The sequence below is a fragment of the Hemicordylus capensis genome, chromosome 5 (genome assembly GCF_027244095.1).
Source record: "Hemicordylus capensis ecotype Gifberg chromosome 5, rHemCap1.1.pri, whole genome shotgun sequence".
Lineage (NCBI taxonomy): Eukaryota > Metazoa > Chordata > Lepidosauria > Squamata > Cordylidae > Hemicordylus > Hemicordylus capensis.
Genome location: NC_069661.1, coordinates 131,373,820 through 131,398,125, shown reverse-complemented (window position 1 = coordinate 131,398,125; position 24,306 = coordinate 131,373,820). Strand labels below are relative to the sequence as shown.

The following is a 24,306-nucleotide window of genomic DNA, read 5'->3' as shown; positions in this document are numbered from 1 at the left end:
AGATTATGTCAAAGATTAAACATAACACAGACTCTAGAATGGTATCTTGATGAAGTAATTAAAATACTGAGAGGGATAATAAGAATGAGTATGTGTGTGCATGGATGTGTGTGGCAGGAAGAATTCCAAGATCAGCAACAGAACCAATGACTACAGAGTATCAAGAAGGCTAATAAATAAAGACTTTTAAGGTAAGACAACAAAGCACTCTATACTGGTGCAGACATAAAGCTACCTAATCTAACTTTGCTCAAGAGGGTGCCCTGCAGTCTTGTGTAATCTCCTCCTGCCATACTTCCTCCTTTAAAAACAAATTCCCCTTCCATTTTCTGAGCTAAACATGGTGCACAACTGTGCATGTACCAATGATTTCACAAACCAGGGTTAGTACCAAACCATGGATTACAACTCTGGTTAAAAGCAGATTTGCAAATTATGGGCTGAATTAACCATAGCTAGAGAAAACACTAGTGTAAGCGCCACACTGGCCAGAACTCAAAAAATGCCAGGGGAGGAGGGATTTCTATGCAGGAGAGGGAAGCCTGTGGAGTGTTATGGTCCTGCAATTAGGTAGTGTTACATCTGAAAATGCTCCTAGCTCAGTATGATTGTAGCAATGGCAAGCGCATATACATCTTATGTTTTTCTGCTTTATAAACAGTTGGCACTAATGTCATAGGAAGCTGCCTTATTGACACAGACCATTGGTCCATTGAGCTCACTATTGTCTACACAGACTAGCAGCGGCTTCTCCAAGGTTACAGGTGGGAGTCTCTCTCAGCTCTATCTTGGAGATGCCAGGAGAGAACCTGGAACCTTTGCATGGAAGCATGCAGATCAGTGTTCCCTCTAACAGGGATTCCTAGATGTTGACTACAACTCCCAGAATCCCCAGCCAAGGGCCACTGCAGCTGGGGATGCTGGGAGTTGTAGTCAACAACATCTGGGAATCCCTGTTAGAGGGAACAGTGATGCAGACGCTCTTCCAAGAGCAGCCCCATCCCCTGAGGGGAATATCTTACAGTGCTCACGTGTAGTCTCCCATTCAAATGCAATGCAAACCTGGTTGGCTCTGCTTAGCAGAGGGGACAATACCTACTTGCTACCACAAGACCAACTCTCCTCCATAGAGCCCATTAGAACTCATAAAGGTTAAACATAGACACTGGATGAATACATGTGGCTTTAGCATCTACCAACCTGCCTTGGCCACCTAGTGTCATTGAGGTGAAATTTGAACTGAGGACCTCCTGGGTACTTAACTGTGCTATGTCAACTCTCTCTTCCCAACCCTTTTCAGGAAATTATAAGGCTGTGAGAGCAGTCCTATAATTAAGGTAGAGCCCTTTCTCAGCATTCAATCATTACACAGTCTGAACATCCCATTTATTATACAATGAAGGTGATTTAGCCTATTAAAATGCAATTTGGCACACACAATTGAGGAGTGGTCTAATCTGGCCAAATTCTATTTAAATCTACTGAATAAAAAATTGAGTTACAGCAGTCTTGAAAGCTGGTTTTAGGTTATTACTACAAACAAACATTTATATACGGCTTTGCAAAAGACGTTCTCAGAGCATTTTAGATTTGTGGTTTCTCTGTTTGTAGCCCCAAACATACTTTCACTCTCTCTTCCTACCTGTTCAGATTTCCCTGTTCAGGAATTATGCAAAGGGGGGATGCTATACTTGAGTACAGCATCCCAAAAACACGCTTGAAAGTCCCATCCCCACTGCGGCACACGTGAAAACTCTGCCTGAGAAAACACTGTACTCATGGCGAGATCCTCTCCACAATTAAAACATTGGGACCCCCCAGTGTTCCATATCACAAGGAGGGCTTCTCTAAAAGTACAACATTTCTCTCTGCAAATACTGCATGTGTGGAGAGTGCGGGTGTGGGATTTTCACATGTGTCATAGTGGGTGCAGGGCTTTTAAGAAATTATTGGGGACGCTGTATGCAAGTACAGTGTTCTCAGTGTACACAATGAACACGGCTAAAAATCTAAACAAACTCCTGAGGTCTGGCCCTTCACTGGTCTGGTGAAAATCTGTTGTGCATTGTTGAAGTTATGGGGTTTCAAAGTTCCCATTTTACACTGCTATTCATCTGCTGGCAGCACATTGCAATGTACCACCCTTGGATGTTATGAACCCAACAGAGATGGTACTGAAGTACTGACAAATCTAGCAAATCACTGGTTGTCCAATCGAATCCTCCAGGATGGAACCTTGTCCAAGCAGTAACATGGCTCTCTCCAGTACAAAGGTTTTTTAAAGCACATAGAGGTCTGAGGGGAAGAGTTCCATTTGTTTTGGTTTGATTTGGTTGTTGGGTGGGCAGCAGGAGAAAGGAAGGCTGTTGCACATTCTGTTGGAAGTGGGGGGAGAAGAATTCATTTCCATCATTTTATCTTTGTCTGTATTCCTTTTCTGTAAAATGCTTAATTTTCTGTATCTTTAATTCTTTAACTATGCAAATCATACTGTGCCTTCAGTTATACTATGTGTTTCTTTGAGCTCTGGATCTTTTCTCCAGTGGATACACTTTATATCCATTCTACAGCAATGGTGGGCCAGTTCACATGAGCACAACTTCCTACATGCGATCATGTCAAGGCTGCGCTAAGACTGCACTCAACCTGATGTCATTAAAGGATGTGCTGATACATTCTTGACACAGTCTTTGATCACGTAGGAGGGGTGGTCACGGGAGTCACATGCTGCAAATCCTGGATTCATTCCCATTTACATTACAGTCTTTCACTGAAGTTGAATCTTACTTCTTCCCTCCAGCAACAAATGATTAATTAATGTATTTAAATTTTTAAAAAATATTTTTAAAAAGCTTTTTTTTTTATTTAAGAGTTAAAATTCTTACAAATTCACTCATGAACATTTAGGCTACTACTTCAACTTTCGTGCCATATAAGTATTAAATACATCCAGAATCTCATATATTGTGCTCACTTACAACCTAGTCTCCATGTCATCCAGTTTCCCTTAATCTTTAAGCATTACCTTCCGTCTCTGCAGGTTGGAGTCAACACTCAAGCTGGAGTTAATAATGTGTCAGTCTTTACTACGATACAAGCTTTACACTATAACCTTTAATTCTGAACATTAACCTCTTCCAAAAGTTGTTTTAATGATTAAAGCAAAATCTTGTCCACGCTTAGCAAAATGAAAACCAGCAAACTAACCCTTCAATAATTACTAAAATATTAAAAGTTCAAATTTTCTCTCCTTTGCGTTTAAGTTTTAACAAATTAACTTTTAAACAGAGCCAACCATTTGCAAAGCCCAGTCCTCTTTTATTTACTGCTTCTGAAAACATTTTATTACCCATTTTATTTATTTACTGCTTCTGAAAACATCTGAAGTAGAATAATGTGCACCACTTCTTTGGAACTATGTTGAAGTGGCCACTCCCAACACACTCCTCTCCACATAGTACGGTGTGATTCTGGGGTGTGTGTGTGTGTGTGTGTGTGTGTGTTCCTTTATGTATTGTCCCAATGATGGCTGGGAAGCTATGTCGGGAGAGCTGGGAGGCGTGTACAAGGAGCACACCTTGTGGGAAGTTTCCCCATAGAGTGGTGGTGGCAGTAGCAGCAGGAGCCTCAGCCAGCGGGAGCTCGGCGGCTCCTGAGCCATAGTGGATGCAGGGCCTCCTGGACTCAATGTGGGACTTTGCATTTGTCTTTGCTGAACTTCATGTTGTTGGCTTTGGTCCAATATGTGAGCCTACCTGGATCATTTTGAATCTTGATTCTCTCTTCAAAGATGTTAGCTATTCTCCCCCTCAGCTTCATGTCACCTGCAAATTTGATAAGCATCCCCTCTACTCCCTCCTCCAAGTTTTTAGTTTAAACTAGCACCACTGCTATGCTCAGAGTAGCACAGAAAAGTTGTTTACCATTAACAGAGCTCTCCTTTGCTCTTTTTAAATTTTATTTTACAAAAATCATCATCAGGAAAACAACATGTCCCATTAATTGCAGGAAATAGCAGAGCATATTTAAATGAGTGAACTATCGCCAGAAATATCACTACTATCATAATTGCAATTAAATATCTGTCTTTCATGAAAACATTTTTTCTGCATATATATAATTAAATAATTTTCTATCCAACATTATGATAATAAACTAAAAGATATAGCAAGATTTTTATAAAAAGCCCAGCTTTGTATATTCACCTTTCTTCTGTCTACCTAGGTTGAAGTGATATTTAAGGACTGAGGTCATGAAAGCGAACAGTAGGTGACCACGAACATTTTTCTCTAGCTGCTTGGCCAAAGTCCATGGTGGTTCAATAGCTAGTTTTCAAAGAGAGCCATTTTGAGACAGGAGTGATAGCTGAAGGACCAGTGGGATCGGCCTTAAACTGACCTTCCAGCAACCACAAACACCATTTCTCCATACCTTTGGGCTGATAACTAGGGCTAGGAGGATAAATAGCGCTTTTTAATGGTCCAGATTTTGCTGAGGCTCCTCCAGCTGCTTAGTGGAGTGTATGCAAACAATAATGCAGAAACAAAACACAGACTGCATAAATGGCTGGGGAAAGGTAGGGTGGAGGTTTTTTTTGTTTTGGTAGTTGTGTCATTAAATACCTTAGAGACAAATACTTAAACAAAAAAACCAAACCCCAGACCCTCTATATAATTGCAAATTAATATACCCACTATACCGTGCTGTCAATTTGTTGGAATACTGCCCTTTTGCAAATTAACAGATGTGGCTATGTGTCTAAACATGGGATTATTTAGAAAACCAAGAATATCCTCAGTGGCCTTTGTTAGCTTGCGGAACAAAGATGATTTTCATCAAAATCAGGGTGTCATTTAACAGACATCCAGCTGTTTTATTTAGCTGGTGGTTTCTGGATATTTCCCCATGTTAATGCAGCATGCAACTTTTCCAGTGCTGGCTTGTTCAGTTTATTGCTTGTGGCTACAATTCTCAGTTGGGAGTTTCTATGAAACCAACTCAAGGCGCCAAAAGCCGTTTGTGGTCGAAAGAGTCCAAATTGCTTTTGTTTTGCAGAAACCAAATACCTCCCAGACTTTTGCTCGCAAAACCCTGGCTTCCTCCCACTTCCAGTCATAGAATCTTGCCAAGATCCAGTATCGTATTTAATTATCCGATTGCTACAAGTAGGTGTAAAAATGTGGTGGTTTCAAAGCCCACCTTTTATCAAAGCATGGCAGAGTTTTCTCAAGCTGTGCATGTGTATTATATATACTAGAGAGAGAAGAGTGCCATGGTGAAGAGTCTGATACTGGCCTTATTCCTGGCATGTTATCTTGGATGTCTCGGTGTCAACCACATTGGGATCCACATAGTCTTAAAAACTACTTCATAGTAAATTAAAACTTCATGTTCATATAAAAATGTACGTATAGTTTATCATTGGTTCCTAAGGAGTTGCACTAGTTACCAGTCCATTTCCAAACACAACTTATAAAGAACTAATATTGACCTTTTAAGCCCTGTATATCTAAAGGAGTGCCTTCTTCTGTCTGTCCCTCCCAATGATTTAATATCAGCCAAGGTAGCATAGTCACAGGTGCCACTAGGTGTAGAAGTGCCTTCTGAGTGGCAACACCAATTGCCTGCCCAAAGAGGCTCATTTTGCTAGATCTTTGCTTCAAAAGTAAAAGGACTATTTATTTCAAGAGGGGTGCCACTGCTGCCCGGCCCTCAATAGTGGGTGGGAGAGAGCTGAAATTTGAATTCTGGGTTTCAAAATGAAAATTTTATTATTGCATTGTTATTTGTATTATTTTTAGCTGATTGGGTGGGCTTTTTCAATAGATACTTATAAAATGAGGAGAGCTGGTCTTGTGGTAGCAAGCATGACTTGTCCCCTTAGCTAAGCAGGGTCTTCCCTGGTTGCATTTGAATGGGAGACTACATGTGAGCACTGGAAGATATTCCTCTTAGGGGATAGAGCCGCTCTGGGAAGAGCAGAGGGTTCCAAGTTCCCTCCCTGGCATCTCCAAGAAAGAGCTTAGAGGGACTCCTGCCTGCAACCTTGGAGAAGCAGCTGCCAGTCTGGGTAGATAATACTGAGCTAGATGGACCAATGGTCCGACTCAGTATATGGCAGCTTCGTATGTTCCTATGTAAAATGTTTTCATGTTATTTTTGTGACCCATTTCAGGAGCTGTGCTTGGTAATGGGATGGAAACCTAAAAGTAAACAAACAAAGGTTTCCCAAAGTAGCATATTTAAACTGACAGAAACAATTTCAACACTTTGTAAGTCCCAAGATCAAATAAGAAACCTGCACTATCCATGTCTGATTCTGGGAAAGCACAATCACAGCATTTTGGCTTCCAAACCTCAAAACCTAAGGCTTAATTTTTAATTATTAGTGTTTATCCCACCTTTCCTCAAGGAGCTCAGGGTGGCACACAAGATTCCTATTTTAGCCTGAAAATAACCCTATGAGGAAGGTTATGCTGATAGGTGACTCGAGCAAACATTTTGAACCCAGGCCCAGCATTCTAGCTCCAAGCCACACTTTTAGGGAATGCTATTCAGAAGAAAGCTTAGGGTGTAAGACACATGGTTGAACAAAGTTTGTAACACTAGGCACAACGCCAAACACAGGCGACCCTAGGAACAATAATGATTCATATGCTCATTAACAAATACACAAAATCAATTCTCAAACATGAATCAAATGCAATGTCTCCAGTCAGATGGGACGGTGAGGTTCCAGTATTTGGCTCCAAGCACCTGCATGCACGGCAATTTTAAGACTGGTTTTTATTTATACTCATTTAGTAATTAAGATTTGAATTGTTAATATTTCCTGGAGTCTCCGAGTTTAGTGTTCTGCCAGAAATGATAAACTTTAATACAACTGTACTAGGTCTCATACCCAAAGTGTATAGCTTATGGCACACCTCCATGAAGCAAAAGGTATTTTGCTCTATTACCACATCCTTAATGGTGGTTTCCCATAAGGACAAAACTGCAGCATAAACATGTCAGTGGCCTTTAGAGCAGTAAAAGTATGGATTTCAATGTTATTTTATGCATGATTATACTGTAGAGATCAGCTACTGGATAATTATAGGCAGGTCTCACATTGTTGGGCAAGGTGATCAGTAGGGTGGTGGTTAATCAGCTCCAAGTGGTCTTAGAGGGAATGGATTATTTTTAGACCTATTTCAAACTGGCTTTAGGGCAGGCTATGCAGTTGCAACAGCCTTGGTCAGCCTAACAGATGACCTTCTTCACCAGAGAATCAACTAACGGAGTGCAACTCTTATGGTTCTTCTGGATCGCCTGAGGGATCCATGAATAGAAAGCATTGCTCAGCAGTGGTTCTGCTCCTATTTCTCAGATAGATTCCAGATTGTGCCACTTGGTGTCAGTTGTTCTTTGAAATGGGAGCTATTATATGGAGTCCCCTCAGGGTTTCATTCTGTCACCAATGAAACTGCTGGGAGAAGTCATCAGGAGATGTAGTGCAGGGTGTTATCAATATGCTGATGACACCCAAATCTATGTTCACATGTCACTATTATCAGGAAATGCCATTTTCTGTCTAAATGCCTGCCTACAGGCATGCAGAATGCCTGCTCGTTGTGGGGGGTCATAACCTGGAGGATGGTTTACATCTTGCTGGCCTGGATGTTCCCCAGAAAAATCAGGGATGCACTTTGGGCATGCTCTTGGATCTTGGTGTCTTCATCTCAGGTTGAAGCTATGGCCAAGAGTGCTGTTCATCAACTTGGGCTGATACGACAGCTGTCCCTGGCAATGACTTGGGGTCAAGCCTTGAGTAGCCACTCCTAGAACACACTCCCCATGGAAATATGAGGTGTACCATCTTTAGATGTGTTCAAGAGAGCCATAAAGACTTATTTTTTTTACTTTGGCTTTTGAGTGTGTTATGATTTAAACTTTTTAATTGCTTTATTGTTTATTGTGAAGTGCTCTGAACCATTTTTGATTTGGCAGCATAAAAATGAAATAATCCTGCTGAGCAAAGAGGCAACTTTTAAAGTGGTGGATCTCACAGCTGGGGAGCAACTGTCCATATCCAGCCCCAGCACAGCACCCTTCCAGTGGCTGTTGCTGGTGTCTACCTTATATTTATTTTTAGATTATGAGCCCTTAGGGGACAGGAAACCATCTTTATTTATATTTATCACTGTAAACCAATTTGAGAACCTTTTTTGAAAAGCAGTATATATTATAAAATGAGGACACCTCCTCACGTGCCACAGTCATGAACGATCCCCCCTGCAGCTGCTATTTAACTAAAAAAAAATATCACCAGGATCAAACTATGCACTTAATGTAACATATGTTTCAGTCAGAGGGCTGCCAGACCTCCTGAAGCTCCATAGAAGTCAGAAAGTAAAGCCCAATAGCTTAAGAAAGTAGCAGGCAGAGTCTTCTGGATCTTTGCCCTTTATTTAAAATAAAATTTAAAAAAACACAAAGAGATGGGGGACTGGGTCATATCTCAGGGGTAGAGCATCTGATCCTTAGCATCTCCAGGTAGGGCTGGAGATATTCCTGCCTGAATCAAGTCTTGGAGAGCTACTGCCAGTCAGTGTACTAATCCAGATGGACTAACAGTCTGACTTGGTATAAAGTAGCTTCCTTTGTTCCTCTCCTGCTAACTAATTTCTCTGGTGGATTATTCTTATCCCCTTTTCCAAGTATTTCCAAAATATATAATGCCTTAACTGCTCTCTCTGTCACATTTTCACAGAGAAATGTGTTAGAATGGAACAACATGCTGAGAAAAGGGGGGAGATTTAAAATGAGAGAGATTGTGGGGATGATCCTTCTAGACAATATCTCTGCCCCTCTCTCATGAATCCAGGCTCTTCATCCTGAGATTTTACTTGATCATGTGGAGACCTTAGCCCTAATAATATGTTATAGTAAGTATGGAGGCTGTACCCTAGTACAACCTCTACCAGAGCACACCAGCAAGTCTGACTCCCCATACCAACATATTTCTTAGCCCCATCCCTGCATTACTTCAGTATAGTGTTTGTCTGAGGACACAAATGCTGCTTTCAGGGAGACATTCTCCCTGTGTTGTGGAATGCTGGGGCACCAGTGTTACACATCATGGGGAGAATCTCCAAATACAGTGTGTCTCCTCAAGGTGGGGAGTTAACTGGTACCCCAGTATGGGCGTGGGGCTTACAGGTGCCTCCCTTGCTTACTACAATGCCAAATTTGGCCTCTTGAGAACAGGGTTTAGGGATGTGCACAAACCGCAGTTCGAGCACTTTTAGGGAAATGGGACTGGGAACTTTAAGGGGGAAAATATACATGGTGTCTGCACATGCATGGGCGCCATTTGTGTGGTCAGCATGGTATTGCTGACTATGCAAATGGCACATGCATGGATACTATGTGCGTGCTGGCACCGTGATGGGGATTATTGAGATGTGCACCGACCCAGCTGGAAGCTACATGGGGCAGCAGATTGCAGGTAAGGATCTGTTCTCCTTTTCCTTAAAGTTCCCAGTTCCTTTTCCCTAGAGGTGCTCGAACTGCAGTTTGTGCACATCCCTAACAGGGTTGCCTGGACTCCAGGTTTGACCTGAGTTTTCAGGGTTTCCACCTCCTCTGCAGGGTTTCCAGGGAAAGAAATTAAATCTCAGGGTTAGGGTGAGGAAGTAAAGGGACGGGCTATTTTCTGCTTAGTTTTAAAGGATTTCCTATTTGCTCTGCTTTCTTTATTCATCAAGATTCATCTTGAGGCTCAAGATTCAGCCAGGCTTGTTCCCCTAACTCACCTGGTTATCTATCCCCTAGCTCATCCATAAGCTCCATAACACGTAGGAAAGAACAAAAACAAACAAACAAAAAACCCAGCACCAGAAGAATCTATATATTAGCAGTTGCAGTGTCTGCCATTCTGCCACAAGGAACAAATGGCTCTAAATTTATCAGATTTGATAATTCCTCTTCTCAATAATTTATTGTAGTCTTCTCAAAGCCATGCACAGAGACCTGATGCAGGCCACGAGAAAAGTCCTCACCACACATTACAGTCACATTTTAAATGTACTTGACATTTGTATGTTGAACTCTGCACACCAGCAATCAATGGCCTGGTGAACACACTGTAGCAATGCTGGCTTTACAATCAGTACTTGGCCCATTCAAGGGTACGTGTGACTAAACATTGTGCATATAAAGCTGAAATTGGTAAAGCCCCTGGTCCATATAAATCAGGCTCAGAAACATGGTCCACTCAGGCAGCAAAATGAGATGGTAGACTGGACTGTACCATTTCAGGTTGCAGGTGAAGGATGCCATTTTTACATGCTCCCCTATGTAAAACAAAACAAACACAACACACACACACACACACACACACACAATTTCCCTGCAAGTAAAAAACTTAAAATTAAGAAGAAGAAATGTCTACTCTAGTCAACTCCCTGTTGCATTAATTTTCTGCTTGCAAAGAGTTTTCCATATAACATTCTAAAGTCACATCCCACATCTGCCTTCTGGAATAGTACAGTACATTCTACCATCTCATTTCACTGTGACCAGAGGTCACCCCACAGTGGTTCCAAGACCACCCCACAGTTAGCTGCATTAAAAGAAGTGTAATACCAATGAAAATACATTGGAGAACTGATTTACAGCCACTAGAAAGAACAGTCTACAAACCCAGTTATGGGTTTCTGTAGACAATGATTACTGAATGTTAGGAAACTATTATTTGGCAAGACATATTCCGCTTTCCTCCGATTTTCTAAAAATATTTTGTAACATTCTTATAAGTGAATCAGAGGCTGTGTTTAAAAAAAACCGGACACCCCGCCCCCTGCCAACCTTTTTGCATAGCTCACTGACCCTGAACTCAAACATTTATAAGGCTTTGTCATCAACTTGCTGAGATGATAAATTTATTCACTCTTCTGAAGAGAAGAGGACAAGGAAGAAACTAAACAAAGCACTGTTTACATGCTTCAGTAAATCTGTGCTTTAAAAATTATTCAGGGGGAGGGCAGAACACATCTATAATAGAATAAGTTCATTCCCTAAAAGTATTCAAAGGAGAAATGGAATGTTGCTGATATTTCTTACCATGACTTAATCTATGCACCACTGTAATGTTTGCGCAAAAGCGGTTCCTTTTTACTTGTTAACCTTGTGTTAAAAAGATAACAGAGCTGTTGACTCTGCAAGTTATTTTATTACGTAAGTAAGAAAACCAGAGGCCCCTGGAACTAAAGATAAAGAGATTCAACAGAATTAAAGTCAGCATTGTTTGAATTGGACTGTGTGTTATAAAGATTAATATCATTTCCTAATGATCCAATATTTCACAAAAGAGTTCAAATGCCAATCCAACCAACAGGTCGAAGTTACTACTTTATCTGGTTTATGAAATCATGAGAAAGGAACATGAGCTAGCTTTATGAGGCCATAACAGAACCAGCTAGAGAAAAAATAAGTATTGTAGGAGCACCATCCAACTTCTTTCAGGTACCAATTAATCTGAAGTAACTGGTTGTATGTGCCACAATTGCGGAGGGGCAGAAAAAGAGTCCTGCCGAATATGGTTCTGGAGATCAATTTTCCAATAACTTCAGGTCTCAGTTTAAAAAAAAATTCCAAGTTTATATGCTTGTGGGCACAAGGGTAAATAAGAATTCTAATATTTGAAGGTGGAGCTTTAGGGTCCTGTGTATATTCTCAAACTTTTCCATAACAAATGGGGAACAAGAATAAATGATGCCAAAATATAACTTGCAAGAGAGTGAATGCAAAATAAAGAGAAATCATGCAAACCTATATAATTAATGCAGGTTGCTATAGGTAGCTACATAGCTGACTGATTAGAAATCATATTGGGCACAGAGCTTAGCAATCTCCTTAGTGAGCAGGCTTGAGGTCAAGCCAAAGCGGCTCAGCCAGTTTGGGCCCGGTTCAAGGGTAGTGGTGGGCATTACAATTGTTTTTGAAAATGGTGACTTACCACCACCGAAGGCAACCACCTAATGGTGCAGCGGGGAAATGACTTGATTATCAAGCCAGAGGCTGCCAGTTCGAATCCCCGCTGGTATGTTTCCCAGACTATGGGACTATAGGGAAACACCTATATCAGGCAGCAGCAATAAAGGAAGATGCTGAAAGGCATCATCTTACACTGTGCAGGAGATGGCAATGATAAACCCCTCCTGTATTCTACCAAAGGCAACCACAGGGCTCTGTGGTCACCAGGAGTCAAAACCGACTCAACGGCACACTTTACCTTTACTTTACCACCACCGAAGCTTTGGCGGCCTTGGAGGGGTGCTGCGGCAGCTGCGGGGGAGTCTCTGGCGGCGCCCCCTCCCCCCACGGGCCATTTTGGCCCTGTGTGAGTGCACTGCAGCCATTTGCATGGCCTGGGTCACACAGATGGCTATCATACACGCACACAGGGCCAAAACAGCCTGGGGGGAGGCATCAGAGATCCCCCACAGCCACCGCAGCACCCCCTGAGGCCACCAAAGTTTAAGTAGTGGTAAGCTGTCATTTTTAAAAAAGAATTTTACCACCCCCGCCTCCCTTGAGCCAGGCCCTAACTGGTTCAAACTCGAACTGAACTGGGCCTGGCTCTGATGTGCACAAAATCGAAGCGGGCCTGGGTCAATTCTAGCCAAACCAGGTTTTATGGTTTTGTACACACCCCTAGCTCCTACATATCCATAAGAGCTTTTCATTTTAGTGCTGGCTGGAACCAGGCACATCTCCAGGATAAAGAGGTACGATTTGGCAGTGATATACAAGAGTCCACTTGCACTGAATTTCCAGTCATCCTTGATGGTCAAAGAGGACAGACAGACAACAGGCAGAACAGCCTTCGATCAATCATGTTTGTATAAGACTTCTACTTGCATACTTTTGTATTATACACTCTCCTTTTTGTGTGCCACACTCACATGGTTTCCTAGAATCCTACCTGCAAGAAGATAAACAGAGCTAAAGTTCTTCTCCAATTTTCCTAGCAAGACAGTCAGAAAAGAATCAGATGAGACAGAAGCCACATTTTTTGAGCTTTGATCATATACCACCACTTCTTGCTTGCTGTCAATTTCAACCTGAAACAAATATCAGACATAACTAAAGTTAAAAATCCCTAACACATTTTTCAACACAGAGCTATTCTTTTATCTCAAACATTCTTACTCATACTGTAATCACCTTCCTTTTGCTTTTGTTAAAAGGTTTTCACAAGACTTTGTCATCTTTGTTTTTCCAACACCATGTTCTTTATCTGGATTATTGGTTTTGTCATCTCCCTAGTTCTTTGCTGTTAGGTTGTATTTGCATTAGGAAGTACATCCAAAAAGGAGGAAAAAAGAAACTCCTATTTATTGCTTCAAGACATTTGTGAATGTGATGCTTAGACTTGCTATTTTATCGAGTGTATTGTGAAGAACAGAAGCTGGCAGTGCTACGGTTCTAGGCCTTTCAAAATCTACCATGGTTAAGGTTTTTATTGGCATCAACCTTAACCATGGTTAGTGATAACCAAGGCTTGACATACACTGGCCCTTGCTGATGACTACTTATTATTTATAGTTCACATCTGTACTTCCTATACAAGTATAATTAAAAAAACAACAACAACAAAACACCCACCACCATTTTACCTTGTGTTTTGCAGAATGCTGAATGAGCTCGGTGATCAATACTTTATCCTGCTGCAGCCTCCGCTTCATGAGCTTGGAGCAGTTGATGTTGATGGCATCCAAGATATGTGATGTATTATATTCCACAAAGGGGCGGCTGTCAATCAGCAGCAATTTTTCTGTGCCGCTTTCCAGTAAAGCTACCAGCGTCTCGCCAACAATGAGTCGGGTACCATTCATCTCATCAGCCATGACAAGAACAGAGGCCCTTCTTTTGCCACTGCCTTCCTCTCCAATTTGCAGCAATGATGAAGAAAATGATGTAATGGCTATGCACTTAAAGGCTTAGCCATTCCATTGTACTCAGAGTGTATGAGTTCATACTGGTAGTGACTAGCAAGAGAAAAGTTAGACCCATTTTCTCTTGAGAGGGTCCTCCAAAGATGAATGCCTCCTCTGGCTCCCAGTTGATGTGCTAGTTACACAGGGCTTGCTCCACAAAGCAGCCCCTCACAACCAATTCATCCTGGGCTATAGAGTAGCCATTTCACAACTCAAACAAAAGATGCTTTTCGGCTGGTCCTGCCATTACATCATTCTTTATCTTTGTTCCCCCATCATCGGCTATAGAGTGGACTAGCAGCCTGTTGAGACACGGAAAGAGATGGCAAGAGGCAGACTGAAAGAAAGAAAGAAAAAGACGATGAGAGTTTGCAAACCACAGTGATGCCCCCCAGCAACTCCCCCTGTCACAATAAAATTCTCATGTGCTATAAGCCACCTTAAAAAAAAAAAGAAGATGAACATATAAGTGATAATTCATTTTCTCACTCCAGCTATTCCTCTGTTCTAAGGGAGAAACTTGATTTGGGTCTCCAAACATTTAAAGGTGGGGCCAAAAGAAGGGCACCATTTGGAGTGGGAAAGCAGTAAGTTAGAGAGGGGTATTTAGTCCTTCCTCAGACATTTCTTCTCCTCTGCAGTTCCCTCCTCAGGATGTTTTCCTCCCTGATATTGCAAATAAACTTCTAAGACACCCTCACCCTAGATTAAAACACAACAACAAAGGAGTGGAGTGCAGAGAAGAGATGGGCACAGAAGGGTTATGAACATAGGAAGCTGCCATATACTGAATCAGACCTCCATCTAGCTAAGTATTGTCTACACAGACTGGCAGCGGCTTCTCCAAGGTTGCAGGCAGGAGTCTCTCTCAGCCCTTTCTTGGAGATGCCAGGGAAGGAACTTGAAAGCTAGATGCTCTTCCCAGAGCGGCTCCACCCCGTAAGGGGAACATCTTACAGTGCTCACACAAGTCTCCCATTCGTATGCAACCAGGGCAGACCCTGCTTAGCCAAGGGGACAAGTCATGCTTATTACCACAAGAACTGCAACACCTACCGCTTCTATCCTCCAAATTACACATTCCTTCCACTACTTTGGAGATGTTCAACAAAGATCCAGATCCCTTACACCTGGGGGAGCATGCCACCAAATGTCTCTTAACCCATGGTGTGCAATTAGTCTGCCAAATTCCCAAAAGATGTTATAGGGTTCTCTTGTAGCAATGCAAAAGTAGCCAAACTTTAATCTGGAAGAAGAACCCAGTTCCTATTATGGTAACCCCAGCATCCCTCCAGTGCCTGTTTCTGGTGTCAACCTTATGTTTCTTTTGAGATTGTGAGCCCTTTGGGGACAGGGGACCATCTTATTTATATATTGTTTATTTTTCTATGTAAACCACTTTGAGAACTTTGGTTGAAGAGCGGTATATAAAAATTTGTAGTAGTAGTAGTAAGCCCTTTGTGTAGTGGTACTACAGAATTAAGATGCATTTTCCCCAGTGTGGTAGTGCACCTTCGAATGAAGGAGAAAAAGAGAGACTGATTGCACTGAGGCAACTTGTAGGAATAAGCCTGTCAGATACAGTATACAGCTTTTGCACTTGGATGCCTAGGTCTTGGCCATGGCTGATGGGGCTTCACCTAACTTCAGCTGGGATACCAGCTATGCCCATTTCTGTCTCAGCCAGATCTGGCCACAGTGATCCTTGCTCTCATTATGATTTGATAACCATATCACGCCCATTGCGGGACTGCTCTTGAAGGCTGTTCAGAAACTTCAATTGGTCCAGAATACAGCAGCTCAGTTCCTGGTAGAGACAAGACCCTCAGAATCTATGACACCTGTTCTGTTGCAGCACTGGATACTAGTTTCTTCCTGGGCCCGATTCAAGCTGCTGTTCATGCTAACCTTCAAAGCCCTAAACCATATGGGGCCAGAGTACCTGAAGGCCTGCCTTCTTCCACATGAATCTGCCCATCCTACAAGAGCATTTAGAGAGGCCCTCCTATGTGTTCTGCCTCTTTTAAGAGGTGCATATGGTAGAACACAAAAGAGGGTCTTCTTAGTGGTGGCTGCCATACTATGAAACAATCTTCCTTGCAAGAGCCGATCTGCATCAGCAGTTTGTGGAAATCTGGCTGTTCCAACAGACCCTTTGCACCTTTTGTGGCTGACTACTTGCAGGGAAGATAAAAAAACAAACACAAAAAATATATAGGCGTGTTAAAAAATGTAACCCCCATCTGCAGTCTGGAGTATGACAGTGCATCTACATGTATAGTTTTGGCCTTTGTTGCAACATAACTGAGTTAGTTAGGCATGGACCAAGTTTGCATTTCCTCTGAGCTGTACTAGACTGATGAGATCAGAGCAGGAGAACCCAACTATTAAAGACTGCTAGAAAACAAACACAACTACCCAAAGAGCCGAGTGTATCCCGTCATAAAATGCAGCGAGTAAAACACAAAATGATCAATTTCTTTTTTCTTTGATGTTTTTGTTTTCCAGATGAGATTCAGGGATTAGAAATTTCTCCCAAAAAGAGAAGCAACACTAGCATGTGAAATCTCTCTAATTTTTAGCAGCAAAAAAACTTGAGTCACATAATTTTACATTCAAGGAGAAGAAGAAAAAAACAACTTTCCACCACATCTCAATTAAAATTTGTATAGGGGCCTGGCAATCAGATAGGGCCTCAGGGCTATCAGTTAGTCAACTCTGCAAATAAATATTCAGGAAAGTGAACTAAACTCTAATTGCAGTTCTGAACAAATTCACATAGATAAATACACCTGATTTTTTCCAAGCAGAATTCAATTTACAAACAGGAGAAAAAAGTCAGACATTGGGGCTATTCACACGATTAGCAAAAATCGGGCTAGGAGAGCCTAGCCCGATTTTTGCTAATCGTAACAACCACCGGGCTCAGCTGCGAGCCCAGTGGTTCTTGAGCGGCTAATCCGCTTTGGTAGCCCGCCCCTTAGCCCGGGTTTGCGGAGTGAGCGCTCCGCAAACCCGGGCTATTGGATCGTGAGTAGCCGTGGTGCGGCTACTCATGAGGAGTCCCCCAGAGGGGAGGTGAAAAGCCACCTTCCAGCTCTGGGGGTCTCGCCAGCATGCCCTGTGTGCTCACGCACAGGGCATGCTGGAGCTTGCGGGGGCCACTCCCCCTAGCCCCCGCCAGCTCCGTCACGGAGCCGGCAATTGTGTGGGCGGCCAATACAGCTGCCCAGGGCTCCCTGCCCGATTGTCTGCAGGGAGAGCGGGCTTAGCCTGCTCTCCCTGCAGTTTCGCCAAAAGCGGGTCTCACGGATCGTGAGACCCGCCCGTTTGTCAAAGCAGACCACAAAAGGTAGTGAGCAATGATAAGTTTACTGTACTATAATTGTAATGTTTGGTTCTAATCAAAATGCCAATCTATGCATTCCTGATCATCAAGTCCTTCTATTTTATAAAGGATACATGTTGAACCATCTGTACATTCCAGAGAAAACTTGAACTACTAGCCAATACTAGCTAATGGTGTAAACTAGATCATTGCAACCTTGAGTTCAAATTCATACACACTTGGCCATGCACCATGATGGTTTTGGACAATAAGCTATCTCACAATCTAACCTACATTACAGAACGGCTCTGAAGACAACATGGATCCACATGAACACCATATTGAGAATCTTGGAAGGATAATGCAAATGTGCTTGAACAAAATTAATTCCTCTCTCTTACTATCTCTCTTCATAATTTCCCAACATTTCATCACACTCCATCAGGGCCAAAAAACAGAATCCAACATGGGGGTGCACTATGCAGACAGATGAGCCTATGCAGTCAGAAGTAAGCTTGATTCTCACAGTGGTCACTGGGAAATGATGATATTTAAGACTCCACCCCAATGGAGACTCAAGGGCATCTCTTTTCTCCCCCCCCCTGTAAGTGAATGGATGCTATTCACAAAGCACCACACACACACAATTATGGGCATTTTGCCAATGACAGAAATATCAAATATAGTTGCAACTACCCCTCAATTCACAAAATATGGAGAAGAGAGCAGAAACCATGGAAAGATATTCCTCTCATATTATCTGCATTACTTCCTGTAACAGAGTTCAAAGACTCTTCAGGACCAAAGCTCAACTCAGAAGCTGCTTTGTTGGCTTCAGGGAGCAGAACATCAGACCCATTAATGAAGCAGTCATACAGTATGCCTGGATGTGGATAAAGGGCTAGAGTTTATGCCTGATCAGTAGAAAATGAAAAGATAAAAAAATTAATAATACTCTTCAATGCATTTATTTTTACTGAATTAGAAATGTTTATAACAAGCATATTTTTTAAAAAACTAGATCCAGGCTCCCCCCCACAGAAAAAAAGATTAAATCTTTTTAACTTAAAAAGATTTAACTATTAAAGTTAAAAAAAAAGTGTTATGAAAATATATCCTTTTATAAAATACACCTCAAAGAGTATTCCAATTTCCTCCCCTCCAGGTGGTGAGATGCAAGGTGTCCCTGCCTCCTGTGTCAGATAAGATTAGGGAATCAGTGAAGGGTGGGTCTGACTCTCGCTTCAAGATGATGGAGGTCTGAGTTTTGTCACACATACTGTTTGGCCAATGAGTAGCTCTTGGACTTGTAGGTCTCACTTTTCCCTGAGCGCTCCTCCCTGTGCATAGTAAGCAAATGTCTGAACTTAGAAGTCCTGTTCATACCTGGATGTAAAATCTCCTGACTCTGTAGTATACAAGCTGCATTTGAAGGGTCAAATTAAACATGAGGCAATACATTTTTGGCTTGGTCGAAAAGCAGTTGAGGGTGGAAAGGCATTTCAGAGTGAATTTATGGTGTGGAGAGAGGGGTGTTTTCCCAACCTGCACCTTTGCTCCAATTCAAATCCCACCCCCACCCCAAAGTTGCAAAGGAAAAAGCTTATGTTTTTGCATCCACAACTAACAGGGAGGAGATTTAAGTAGGAAATTAGCATTGAGGCAAAGGATTAAATCTCTGCCCTCTGATCCACCCTAAGCAGTCCTCTTTAGCTGCTTTTTGAGTGAAAAGGATGCTGGGAGCTCTAAATATGCTTTAATACCTAGTTCTGGCCTTAAATAAATCCTTGAGCACAGGATCTCCCGATTCAGGTTATTTTCTATATATTCAGGTTATTTTCTATATAGTGAGGAGCCCAGAGGAGGGAGAAAGTGCATTAGCTCAAGACCTCCTAATTTACTGTAAGAATAGAGGTAAAACAAGAACAAAAAGATGTATGGAGAAGCACTTTATACATTTTCATAAGCAGTGGGTTTTAAACTATTTGGTAAATCCCAGGGTTCTTCAGAAACAGTTTGAAAACTACTCCTCTAAAATACCACAAAGTCCATATTTGCAACCTAATATTTATCAGCACAGCAAAGCCACTTCCACATATTACTCACAGGGTCATGGAGTTGACTTGTCATGTCACTTTGTAATTTGATGATGCCCTAACAATGCAGTTCCCACATAACATAATCACGCAATTACAAGTAAACTATGACTTCACTGCTTGTCATTCCACTGCTTATCTTTAGACATTTAAGACCAATCTTTGGACAATTTAAGATCAATTATCTTTGGTCTTAAAAGAGTGATAAATTTTGCAGGTTGGAAGACAGGCGTGTGAAACTTTACTCACTGCATTGATCAGCACCATAGATATCATAGTATATCAGCATTTTCACCATTTGAAAAGGATTGTAGCCTAGCAAGTATATGCATGCTTGCCAACATGCCCCTATTTCGCCAATCAGGTGAATGGGAAAATAGGGACATGTTGGCAGATATGGTATATGGGCCAAGCGTGGAATACTTAACTTTGGCTCAGACATGCTCTAAGCATAACTGTTGACTTTTCCTTGAAGTCCTTCCCTACCCCAGTGTTCCCTCTAAGGTATGCGCATGCACATGTGCTCACACATTTTTTAATGTCCACTCCGTTAATTTTAGGTCCTGCTCAGGCGGAATCACGAAGGCCCCACCCTGAATGCAAGTGCACGCACACTGCCTTGATACTACCACCCAGAACAACTCTAATTCCGCACACAGATGAAAAAAAAATTAGAGAGAACACTGTACCCCACATTTTTTTTGAGGATGCCATAGGAAAGTTTCTACCATAATATGAGAAGTAAATGAAGTAGCAAACAGAAACAAATATTTTAAAAATACTTAGATTTCTGCTTAGTATCTAATAAATCTAGATTTTTGTTTATTATTTTAAAACAGAGCTTTCAAACTGGACTCCTGAGGATCCTCAGAAGCTTATTGGGTGTTCCTAAATGAGAAGAGGAATGGCAGACAAGTTTTCCTGGAAGGGAGGGCACCTACCACTATTGATCTTCTCTTACAATGTGTAGCCCTATGGGAGCACTGGACATGATACAGAGCTCATTCACATTGTCTAGAGGCAACAAGGAGCCAAAGAGAGACTCACTGAGGGTGACCCTGGTTCACATCAGCCATGAAATTTACTCAGCCTCTCTTAGCCTAATCTACCATACAGGACTGTTGCGTGGATAAAAGAGGGACATGGACAGCTCTGTGTGGGGCGAAGCTCAGGTTTCTTTGCACTTCACAAGGATTCCTCATTAGGCAAACAGATGTGGAAAGGATTCCCTGAAGAAAAAGTCTGAAGATCCCCATTCTCAAATCAGGGAACATCCAATCACGAGATTTCTCCACCTACAGTCTCAGGTGGTACAATCCAATATTAATTTAACCACATGATCTGTGTAGACCAGACTCAAGTTTGCAAGCTCCTACATCAGAACAGCATTTTTGAACAGCAGCCCTATAATGCTATTGCTGTCATCATACACATCTTCCAAGAATATCCGTTCACAGCCTATCCATAACTAACCTCACTTGAACTTAAATTTGTAAATAAGCCACAGTAATTCATTCAAAATATCAAAGTGGTTTGAGTGTTTATTAGAGCAGCTGGCCCGATTGCTCCACATGAAGTCATGGGAAATGCTTCAAGCACATTGCTGATTCACAGCATCATTCACAGTACTCAGTAGCTTTCACACTCAGTTTCTTTTCTTCCCCTTCCCCATCACCACCTGGAGCAAAAATTACTTCCAAGTGCGATCACCTCTCCCTACTTGTTCAATTATCAGCTACGTTGGGGAATGAAAGTTTGCCTAATCTATGCCAACACCGAATGCTACCATCTTTTTATTTTTGTAAAGAAAGGCTTCCTGTTTTCAGGAAGCCACCACCACACTATTTTTAGAAGTTCAAAGTTTACCTCCTAACATAATCTCTACATGAAAAGGAAATCCAAGTTTCCTCAGTTCTGGACACCAAAAGTACTAGAATGCCAACTTGTTTTAAAACAAGCAAATATTACCAGACAGAATCACATTATGTTTGGTCTGTTTGTTGTTAAACAAAGGCAGCATTTCCCTTACCTCAATTAAAGGCCAACATTTCAGAGAAGGTCAACAGTCTATACTGACCTACAGCAACCAATAAAAGCAAAATTACTCCCCAGACAAGTGCATGCACATACAGAGCTTTGAAGCCTCAACTCCTTTGACAATGAATGTACCGAGGTGCCAGTGTTACCTTGGAAAGGAGCCATGGAGACAGGATTAGGGAATCCTACAGAAATCCTCAGGGAGATCCCCCCTGATCTGTGAAGAACACAGTTCAAAGGCTTAACTATAAATGTAAATTCAGAGCTCTTATCGTTCCCCATCCCCAATTCTCACCAATTCCTCCTTTCCTGTCTAGCTCCTGCACCACTCATCTGCTCCCTCAGGAACAGGCTGGTATGAGGCATGAGAGGATGGAGAAGGAAGGAGGAACTGCTTAAAATCACACATCTTTCATACTCTTGTGCAATTTCTAGTCCTTCCACAAGTAGAAGACAGAGTTTGGAAACAACCCACACTGTTTAAAGTAGTGTTTTAAAACATTATTATTAGGCTACTAATTACACTACTGCTGTAGAAATTGCACTGTGGAGCCAAAGTTGTGGAGCCTAGGGTTATCCCTTAGTTAAGGCAACATGTGACATTCCAGCCTGTGCTTACATGTCTCCAGCCAACAAGCTTTGCATAAATTATATCACACCAACATAAATTAACACAATCCACAAGGTGTCACAATCACAAAACAAGAAATAATTCAACTAAATGAGCCAAGCCACAAGAAAACTGACAAATTCATGGATGGCAGAGAATTCAAAACAATTGCAAAGCACATCACTTCAGGTAGGGTAGAAAAGCCTTCATGCGTCAGATCAGTGAATCCATGAAAAGATCAACATCCATGCATGCAAAGCAGATCACTCAGTAAATGAGCAACACTCCTTCCCTCCTTCCTTCTACCCTTCAAAATTCCCTACCTCCTTTCTCTCTGAATCCCATCATTCTGTCCCTCCCCGACTCAAGTACATCCCTACCCTATCTATTCTCCCTCAACTAACATGGTGGAATTATTACAAAGTGGAGAGGAGTTTTCCCCAGGGTAATTCTGCCTTACTGAATCCTGCCCACCTCATCTCTGCCTCCCTGTGTGCACACACATGCTTGCGCGCTCGCTCTCTCTCTCTCTCTCTCTCAAACACACACACACACACACACACACCCCGTACCCCTTCAAGGAAGACATGCCGCTGACAGCCCAGAGATTTCAGTGGTTGACTCAATGGCCAGGCTGCACGCCCCAAGATTTTAGATCAGGCCCTGCGAGGCAAGAACCCTAGCTGAATGGGCCTGATTTAGAAGCAGTGGCTGGCATCAAGACGAAATTACTAATGAGAAGTCCCACTGAAGTTGATGGGACTTCTCATTAGTAATTTAAAAATTTCAATTTGCTACTCATGAGCAAATCAGTCCAGTTGAATTTCTAAAAACAAGTGTCAAACACTAATTAAACAGGGAAATGTGCAGCTCTCAACTCTCCACAAAACAGGTCCCCATAGAACTAACAGAATGATGTAGATTTAAGTTTGTTTATTTAGTGTTTTATTCACTTTTAGTTCTTATAATGCTTCAGTTCTTGACTAATGGTCATAAAATAAAGATGTAACCTAATAGAGCAGCACACCAAAACTTGTCAACACCTCATATGAAAGACACACAACTTCACACGCAAGCTGACTTCACAAAACTACAGCAGAAAAAGCTAACAATATTCTGTTCAACCCTCCTCCAAACATACACACACCAAGCATAAGAACAAAAAATATCTACAGGCTAACACATCCAATTTATAATAATATTGATATGACACTTTCCTACAGTTCTCAAGGCAACGTGGTACACACAGAGTGCCCAGGCAGTTTTTTATCCAAGCACTGGATAGAACTAGACCAGCTTAGATTCAACAATGTTGCTAAATTGTCTGCCTTCAGGCTGTGCCCTGAGCTTAACCTTCAATATACCATACAAACTGAATTATGGAAACTGCAGGAAATTGTACACACTTCAATTTACACAGTGTTTCTTACATTTGGTAATGTCCAAGTTGTCAACTTAAATATTAGTTATTGAACAGAATATGGGCTTTCATTGTTAAAACTGGGCAAAGGTTAATAAAAGAATATTAATTTTAGGCTGCACTACCAGCTTCTACCACATTCCTACTTTAACATCAAAAGCAGCAGATAAAACTATTATTTCCATGTATGATTTTATTATAATTTACATCTTTTAAATATCCCACTCTTCCTCCAAGGAGCCCAGAGCGGTGTACTACATACTTAGGTTTCTCCTCACAACAACCCTGTGAAGTAGGTTAGGCTGAGAGAGAAGTGACTGGCCCACAGTCACCCAGCAAGTCTCATGGCTGAATGGGGATTTGAACTCGGGACTCCCCGGTCCTAGTCCAGCACTCTAACCACTACACCACGCTGGCTTTGGTGGTCATCAAGCCTGTAGTGAACGGGCTGGAGGTTTTATGCACTTAATTTATGCACCCATGCCTCATTTGTATGATGCTTTATATTACGTACAGCTGTTGTAAAGTGACTAAAATCTTGCATGAAATGCTTTCAAGATGAATAAAAAATGCAAGATGCTCAAAGGAAACAATACCTTCTAAAAAATTTCTGAGAACCAAAGTGAAATGATAAGGCTCTCCACGCGAGCAGCGTAGAGAACCGTGAGGGGGTTTGCAGGGAGAGTGGGTTTGGCCCACTCTCCCCACACACGAGCACTCAGCTTGCCCTGGGCGACTGGATTGGCAACCCACATGATTACCAGCTCCATCATGGAGCCAGTTGTAGCGGCGGGGATCAGGGGCCTCCCAGCCCCCGAATGCCCCACATG

General features: G+C 42.0%; 1 protein-coding gene across 5 annotated transcripts in view; it reads right to left on the bottom strand.

Annotated features, from left to right (window-relative positions):
• The window catches only part of DUSP16 (dual specificity phosphatase 16), a 57,023-nt gene that overhangs the window by 10,854 nt on the left and 21,863 nt on the right, over positions 1-24,306 (bottom strand). For all 5 annotated transcript variants that reach the window (XM_053253294.1, XM_053253292.1, XM_053253296.1 and 2 more), the window contains exons 2-3: positions 13,665-14,322; positions 12,971-13,109 (exon numbers count right to left, since the gene is read on the bottom strand). In XM_053253294.1, the coding sequence (XP_053109269.1) occupies positions 12,971-13,109; positions 13,665-13,895 (370 nt within the window). In that variant the 5' untranslated portion in view covers positions 13,896-14,322. The remainder of the gene's footprint in view (positions 1-12,970; positions 13,110-13,664; positions 14,323-24,306) is intronic.